Source organism: Lineus longissimus, chromosome 18 (genome assembly GCF_910592395.1).
Source record: "Lineus longissimus chromosome 18, tnLinLong1.2, whole genome shotgun sequence".
Lineage (NCBI taxonomy): Eukaryota > Metazoa > Nemertea > Pilidiophora > Heteronemertea > Lineidae > Lineus > Lineus longissimus.
This window is the reverse complement of record NC_088325.1, coordinates 8371690-8380541: the sequence shown is the minus strand read 5'-3', so window position 1 is coordinate 8380541 and position 8852 is coordinate 8371690. Positions and strand designations below refer to the sequence as shown.

Here is an 8852-nt window from a genome sequence, read left to right as displayed (position 1 = left end):
AAGTTGTCATTAGACTAGTAATATTACGCTACTGGCGATGAAAGTCGGTCGGCGATGGCGCTCGTCGCGTCCAATCACGCTCACATTTGTTATGCAGAGTGGAAATGACCTATGGTCAAACAGAGACCGCAATTTCGAGATTCTGCTATGACTAGTTATCATTCAATAGCGATATTACACTACTGGCGATGAAAGTCGGTCGGCGATGGCGCTCGTCGCGACTGATCACGCTCATTTTGGTTATGCAGAGTCGAGATGACCGATTGGACAAACTGAGACCACAATTTCGATATTCTGCGATGATAAGTTGTCATTTGATAGCAATATTACATTACTGGCGATAAAAGTCGGTTGGCGATAGCGTTCGTCGCGACCGATCACGCTCAATTTGGTTATATAGAGTCGAGATGACCGATTTGACAATCTGAGACCGCAATTTCGAGATTCTACGATGATTACTTGTCATAAGACTAGCAATATTACACTACTGGCGATGAAAGTCGGTCGGCAATGGCGCTCGTCGCGTCCAATTACGCTCACATTGGTTATGCAGAGTCGAGATGACCTATGGTCAAACTGAGACCGCAATTTCGAGATTCTGCGATGATTACTTGTCATTAGACTAGCGATATTACACTACTGGCGATGAAAGTCGGTCGGCGATGGCGCTTGGCACGTCCAATCACGCTCATCTTGGTTCTACAGAGTCGAGATGATCGATTGGACAAATTGAGACCACAATTTCGATATTCTTCGATGATAAGTTGTCATTCGACAGCGATATTACACAACTCGCGATGAAAGTCGGTCGGCAATGGCGCTCGTCGTGTCCAATCACGCACATTTTGGTTATACAGAGTCGACATGACCAATTTGACAGTCTGAGACAGCAAATTCAAGATTCTGCGATGATTAGTTGTCATTAGACTAGCAATATTACGCTACTGGCGATGAAAGTCGGTCGGTGATAGCGCTCGTCGCGACCGATCACGCTCATTTTGGTTATACAGAGTCGACATGACCAATTTGACAGTCTGAGACAGCAAATTCAAGATTCTGCGATGATTACTTGTCATTAGACTAGCAATATTACACTACAGGCGATGAAAGTCGTTCGGCGTTGGCGCTCGTCGTGACCGATCACGCTCACTTTGGTTATGCAGAGTCGACTTGACCTATAGTCAAACTGAGATCGCAATTTTGAGATTCTGCGACGATTAGTTGTCATTACACTAGCAATATTACACTACTGGCGAAGAAAGTCGGTAGGGATGGCGCTCGTCTCGTCCAATCACGCTCACATTGGTTGTGCAGTGTCGAAATGACCTATGGTCAAACAGAGACCGCAATTTCGAGATTCTGCGATGATAAGTTGTCACTCGACTAACGATATAAGACTACTGGCAATGATGGTCGGTCGGCAATAGCACTGGTCACGACCGATCACGCTCATTTTGGTTATACAGAGTCGAGATGACCAATTTGACAATCTGCGATCGTAATTTTGAGATTCTACGATGATAAGTTGTCATACGATAGCGATATTAAACTACAGGCGATGAAAGTCGGTCGGCGATAGCGCTCGTTGTGACCGATCACGCTCATTTTGGTTATACATAGTCGAGATGCTCGATTGGACAAACTGAGACCGCAATTTTGAGATTCTGCGATGATTAGTTGTCATTAGACAAGCAATATTACGCTACTGGCGATGAAAGTCGGTCGGCGATGGCGCTCGTTGCGTCCAATCACGCTCATTTTGGTTATACATAGTCGAGATGCTCGATTGGACAAACTGAGACCGCAATTTAGAGATTCTGCGATGATTAGTTGTCATTAGACTAGCAATATTACGCTACTGGCGATGAAAGTCGGTCGGCGATAGCGCTCGTCGCGACCGATCACGCTCATTTTGGTTATACAGAGTCGACATGACCGATTTGACAGTCTGAGACAGCAATTTCAAGATTCTGCGATGATTACTTGCCATTAGACTTGCAATATTACACTATAGGCGCTGAAAATCGTTCAGCGATGGCGCCTGTCATGTCCAATCACGCTCACATTGGTTGTGCAGTGTCGAAATGACCTATGGTCAAACAGAGACCGCAATTTCGATATTCTGCGATGATAAGTTGTCATTCGATAGCGATATTACACTACTGGCGATGAAAGTAGGTCGGTGATGACGCTCGTCTCGAGTGATCACGCTCACTTTGGTTATGCAGAGTCGAGATGATCTATGATCAAACTAAGACAGCAATTTCGAGATTCTGGCGATGATAGTCGGTCGGCGATGGCGTTCGTCGCGACCGATCACATTCATTTTGGTTATACAGAGTCGAGATGACCTCTGGTCAAACTGAGACCGCAATTTCCAGATACTGAGATGATTACTTGTCATTAGACTAGCGATATTACACTACTGGCGATGAAAGTCGGTCGGCGATGGCGCTCATCGTGTCCAATCACGCTCATTTTGATTATAAAGAGTCGAGATGACCGATTGGACAAATTGAGACCACAATTTCGATATTCTTCGATGATAAGTTGTCATTCGATAGCGATATTACACTACTGGCGATGAAAGTAGGTCGGCGATGGCGCTCGTCGTGACCAATCATGCTCATTTTGGTTATGCAGAGTCAAGATGCTCGATTGGACAACCTGAGACCGCAATTTTAAGATTCTGCGATGATTAGTTGTCATTACAGAAGCAATATTACGCTACTGGCGATGAAAGTCGGTCGGCGATGGCGCTCGTCGCGACCAATCACGCTCACTTTGCTCATTTTCGTAATACAGAGTCGAGATGACCGATTGGACAAACTGAGACCACCATTTTGTCGAGATGCCCAATTGGACAAACTGAGACCGCAATTTCGAGATACTGCGATGATTAGTTGTCATTCGATAGCGATATTACACTACTGACGATGAAAGTTGGTCGGCGATGGCGATCGTCGCAACTGTTCGAGCTCCTTTTGGTACTACAGAGTCGAGATGACCGATGGACATAGTTAGACCGCTTTTTCGAGATTCTACGACAAGAAGTTGTCATACGACTAGGAATTTTAGACTACTGGCGATGATTGTCTGTCGGTGATGGCCTTTGTCACAACTGATCTCACACATTTCGGTTATACGGAGTCGAGATGACCGAGTGGACAAACTGAGACCGCCATTTCGAGATTCCTCGATGATCAGTTATCATTTGACTAGCGATTTTTGACTACTGGCCATGATAGTTGGTCGGTGATTGCCCTTGTCACGACTGATCACGCTCATTTTGGTTATACAGAGGTGTGATGACCGATTAGACAAACTGAGACTGCAATTTGAGATTCTTCTATGATCAGTTAGCATTTGAGTAGCGATTTTTGACTACTGGCCATGATAGTTGGTCGGTGATGGCCCTGTCGCGAACGATCACATTCATTTTGGTTATACAGAGTCGAGATGACCAATTGGACAAACTGAGACCGCAATTTCGAGAGTCTGTGACGAGAAGTTGTCATTCAATTAACGATATAAGACTACTGGTGATGATGGTCGGTCGGCGATGGTGCTCGTCGCGACCGATCACGCTAATTGTGGTTATTCAGACTCAAGATTCCCGATTGGACAAACTGAGACCACAATTTCGGGATTCTACGATGATTAGTTGTCATTCGACTAGCAATATTACACTACTGGCGCAGAAAGTCGGTCGGTTATGGCGATCGTCGCGACTGTTCGAGCTCCTGTTGGTTATAAAGAGCAATATTACACTACTGGCGATGAAAGTTGGTCGGCGATGGCGATCGTCGCGACTGTTCGAGCTCCTTTTGGTTATACAGAGTTGAGATGATCGACTGGAAAAACAGAGACTGTAATTTCAAGATTCTACGACAAGAAGTTGTCATTCGACTAGGAATATATTAGACTACTGGCGATGATTGTCTGTCGGTGATGGTCCTTGTCACAACTGATCTCACACATTTTGGTTATACGGAGTCGAGATGACCGATTGGACAAACTGAGACTGCAATTTCGAGATTCTGCGATGATAAGTTGTTATTCGATAGCGATATTACACTACTGGCGATGAAAGTTGGTCGGCGATGGCACTCGTCGCATCCAATCACGCTCATTTTGGTTACACAGAGTCGAAATGCTCAATTGGACAAACTGAGACCGCAATTTCGAGATTCTGAGATGATTAGTTGTCATTCGACTAGCAATATTACACTACTGGCGATGAAAGTCGGTCGGCGATGGCTCTCCTCGCGACCGATCACGCTCTTATTGGTTATACAGAATGGAGATGACCGATTTGACAATCTGAGACCGTAATTTCGAGATTCTGCGATGATAAGTTGGCACTCAACTAACGACATAAGACTATTGGCAATGATGGTCGGTCGGCGATAGCGCTCGTCGTGACCGATCACGTTCATTTTGGTTATACAGAGTCGAGATGACCGATTTGACCATCTGAGACCGCAATTTCGAGATTCTGCGATGATAAGTTGTCATACGATAACGATATTACACTACTGACGATAAAAGTTGGTCGGCGATGGCGATCGTCGCAACTGTTCGAGCTCCTTTTGGTAATATAGAGTCGAGAAGACCGATGGACAAACTTAGACCGCTATTTCGAGATTCTGTGATGAGAAGCTGTCATTCGACTAGGAATATTAGACTACTGGCGATGATTGTCTGTCGGTGATAGCCTTTGTAACAACTGATCTCACACATTTTGGTTATACGGAGTCGATATGACCGATTGGACAAACTGAGACCGCAATTTTGAGATTCTTCGATGATCAGTTATCATTCGACTAGCAATATTAGAATACTGGCGATGAAAGTCGGTCGGCGATGGCACTTGTCACGACTGATCACGCTCATTTTGGTTATACAGAGTTGTGATGACCGATTGGACAAACTGAGACTGCAATTTCGAGATTCTTCGATGATCAGTTAGTATTCGAATAGCGATTTTTGACTACTGGCGATGATTGTCAGTCGGCGATGTTGCTCGTCGCGACCGATCACGTTCATTTTGGTTATACAGAGTCGAGATGACGGATTGGACAAACTGAGACCGCAATTTCGAGATTCTGCGATGATAAGTGGTCATTCGATAGCGATATTACACTACTGGCAAAGAAAGTCGGTCGGCGATGTGGCTTGTCGCTACCGATCACGCTCATTTTGTTTATGCAGAGTCGAGATGACCGATGGACAAACTGAGACCGCAATTTCGAGATTCTGCGATGATAAGTTGTCATTCGATAGCGATATTACACTACTGGCGATGAAAGTCGGTCGGCGATGGCACTCGTCACGACCGACCACGCTCATTTTGGTTATAGAGTCGAGATGACCGATTGGACAAACTGAGACCACAATTTCGATATTCTGCGATGATAAGTTGTCATTCGATAGCGGTATGACACTACTGGCAATGAAAGTCGGTCGGCGATGGCGATCGTCGCGACTGTTCAAGCTCCTTTTGGTTATACAGAGTTCACGATGACCATGATGATGACGATGACGATGATCATGATGATGACGATGACGTTGACGATGATGATGATGATGATGATGATGATGATCATGGCGGCGGTGGCGGCGCATAATGATGATGATGACGATGACGATAACGATGATGACGATGATGATGACGATGACAATGACGATCACAATGATGATGATAATGACGAGGATCATGACGATGACTATTACGATGACAATGACGAAGACGATGACGACGACGACGACGACTACGACGACGACAGTTTCTCCAAATGGTCATCGCTAACCAAAATTATGGTGACCGGTTGTGACGAGCGCAATCGGTAGTCTAATATCGCTAGTCCAGTGACAACTTATCGTCGTAGAATCTCGAAATTGAGGTCTCAGTTTTTCCAAATCGGGCATCTAAACTCTGTATAACCAAAAACAAGCGTGATCAGTCGTGACGAGCGCCATCGCCGACCGACTTGCCTCGCCAGTAGTCTTATAATGCTATTCGAATGACAACTTATTGCCGCAGGATCTTGAAATTGCAGCCTCACTTTTTCCAATTGGTCATCACTACCCTGTATAACCAACATGACAGTGATCGGTTCCGATGTGCACCATCGCCATCGCCAGTAGTCTTATATCGCCAGTCGAATGACAACTTATCATCGCAGAATCTCGAAATTGCGGTCTCAGTTTGTCCAATGGGTCATCTTTACTCTGTATAACCAAAATGAGCGTGACAGGTCGCGACGAGCACCATCATCGACCGACTTTCATCGCCAGTATTCTAATATTGCTAGTCGAATGATAACTGATCATCGAAGAATCTCGAAACTGTGGTCTCAGTTTGTCCAATCGGTATTTCGACTCCGTATAACCAAACTGTGTGAGATCAGTTGTGACAAGGGCCATCACCGACAGACAATCATCGCCAGTAGTCTTATATTGCCAGTCGAATGACAACTTCTCGTCGCAGAATCTGGAAATTGTGGTCCTACTTTTTCCAGTCGGTCATCTCAACTCTGTATAACCAAAAGGAGCTCGTACAGTCGCGACGAGCGCCATCGCTGACCGGTTTTCATCGCCAGTAGTGTAATATCGCTAGTCGAATGACAACTTATCATCGCAAAATCTCGAAATTGCGGTCTCAGTGTGTCCATCGGTCATCTCGACTCTGTATAACCAAAGTGATCGGTCGCGACGAGAGCCATCGCCGACCAACTTTCATCGCCAGGAGTGTAATATCGCTATCAAATGACAACTTATCATGCCGAAAAAAATCATCTGGATCTGAGTGGATAATAGGCCTACAGGGTGTGTCATCAAAAATGCCACTAAATTATATGTTCAAAGGAGCGAGTTCAATACTGTGACTGTCTCCCAGTGAAACAAACAAAACACTTATCCAAGATTGTGAATGTCTCCAGTCCAAGGGAGACACCAGCAACCCTCGTCCAGATTGTGACTGTCTCCAAGTGAAACACACAGACACTGGTCTAGATTGTGACTGTCTCCAAGTGTGACACTCAAACACGCATCCAGACTCTGACTGTCTCCAAGTGTGACACTCAAACACGCATCCAGACTCTGACTGTCTCCAAGTGAGACACACAAACACTCATCCAGACTCTGACTGTCTCCAAGTGTGACACTCAAACACGCATCCAGACTCTGACTGTCTCCAAGTGTGACACTCAAACACGCATCCAGACTCTGACTGTCTCCAAGTGTGACACTCAAACACGCATCCAGACTCTGACTGTCTCCAAGTGTGACACTCAAACACGCATCCAGACTCTGACTGTCTCCAAGTGTGACACTCAAACACGCATCCAGACTCTGACTGTCTCCAAGTGTGACACTCAAACACGCATCCAGACTCTGACTGTCTCCAAGTGAGACACACAAACACTCATCCAGACTCTGACTGTCTCCAAGTGTGACACTCAAACACGCATCCAGACTCTGACTGTCTCCAAGTGCGACACTCAAACACGCATCCAGACTCTGACTGTCTCCAAGTGTGACACTCAAACACGCATCCAGACTCTGACTGTCTCCAAGTGTGACACTCAAACACGCATCCAGACTCTGACTGTCTCCAAGTGAGACACACAAACACTCATCCAGATTGTGACTACTGTCTCCAAGTGAGCCACACAAACACTCATCCAGATTGTGACGATTTACTAAAATCACAGGTCACAGGGATTAAAAATCACTTGTTTGCTGGATGTTTTCTTTTAACTTCCGTATCATTCCAATCACATACGTTTTGAATCTTTTCAAAATTGTTGGCGATGATGATGGGGGTGTCATGATGTCACCTGAGGACTTTGAAGATTACCAGAGAAGAGTTCTGCCAATGGTAGGCATAGAACTCGGCTGGTTTTCATTTATATCATCTAAGAACTCTATGTAAACAATAAAAAGAAAAACATGTATTAGCAAGTTTAATGTTTTGAACATTACCCAGTTAACAGTATCTCAGATTCTCAGTTTACAGCAGTCAATCTGTCGGACTGCCAACCTTTCGTTCCAGTTCAGCGCTGGCCTTAAGGAAGCAAAATTTATCTGCTCGAAGTCAAATTCTATATCACAACATATTTTTATTTGGATGTTATAATTTCAGCGTCTAAAGAACCGCCTGTATGTCAGCTGGTATTCTCCGCCGACTGGTATCAACTGCAAGCTGGTTGGCCCAGCGACGCCATGCTTCTGTACTCACAGGTTTGTAGTCTGACTTAGAATCAAACTGCTGACCTCAGACGTAACAGTCTTATCTACTGCGCCACTCCCAGATAGCCCGAAAAGTCCAGGATGCCAATTTTAACAAAATGACAGAAGTGTAACCTTCTCTTCCAGATGTAAGCAACACAAAACAGACTTTGAAACAATCCCGGAGGCCCGCCCCATCCTTCAGCCGTGCAAAGTCCGTGGCTGCCGCTGTAACTCGTACAGCTACGTCCCGCTGAATGGCTCTCAACCAATCAGGTGCGGCTGTAAACATTACCCGGACGAACATTCGGAGACGAATCTCATGAAGTGCAAGAAGTGTAAGTTGAACAAGTCTTCAATTTCATAATTTCATGTACATGTCCCGATATCCCTACACATGGATTCACGATGGACTTCTCTTTCCTGGCTAAAGGCTGAGCCAGTTGGCACCCAACTGTTCAACATACAAGGTCACCTGCCCGGGGAGTCGGAGATGGATTTCTATGAGAGGCGCTACCAGGAAAGGGTCAGTTGACCGACTTGTGCCTCAGAAGTTTTTAATCTATTGTTGGTCAACTTGTAGTTAGAGTCTGGGTTTATAAGGAGTGGAGGTATCT

General features: G+C 45.3%; 1 protein-coding gene across 1 annotated transcript; it reads left to right on the top strand.

The window, feature by feature from the left end:
- Window positions 1-7837: 7837 nt before the first annotated feature.
- On the top strand, window positions 7838-8602 carry LOC135502215 (protein FAM221A-like). Its single transcript, XM_064794871.1, has 3 exons — window positions 7838-7885; window positions 8150-8247; window positions 8383-8602. Exons 1-3 carry the CDS (start codon window positions 7838-7840, stop codon window positions 8600-8602), a joined length of 366 nt encoding a protein of 121 aa, XP_064650941.1.
- The last annotated feature ends 250 nt before the right edge of the window (window positions 8603-8852 follow it).

Coding starts and splice junctions, on each gene's coding strand:
- LOC135502215 (XM_064794871.1), top strand. CDS start 7,838: ATGTCACCTGAGGACTTTGAAGATTACCAGAGAAGAGTTCTGCCAATG. Junction 7,886..8,149: donor AGAGAAGAGTTCTGCCAATG/GTAGGCATAGAA, acceptor TTATAATTTCAG/CGTCTAAAGAACCGCCTGTA. Junction 8,248..8,382: donor CCATGCTTCTGTACTCACAG/GTTTGTAGTCTG, acceptor CTTCTCTTCCAG/ATGTAAGCAACACAAAACAG.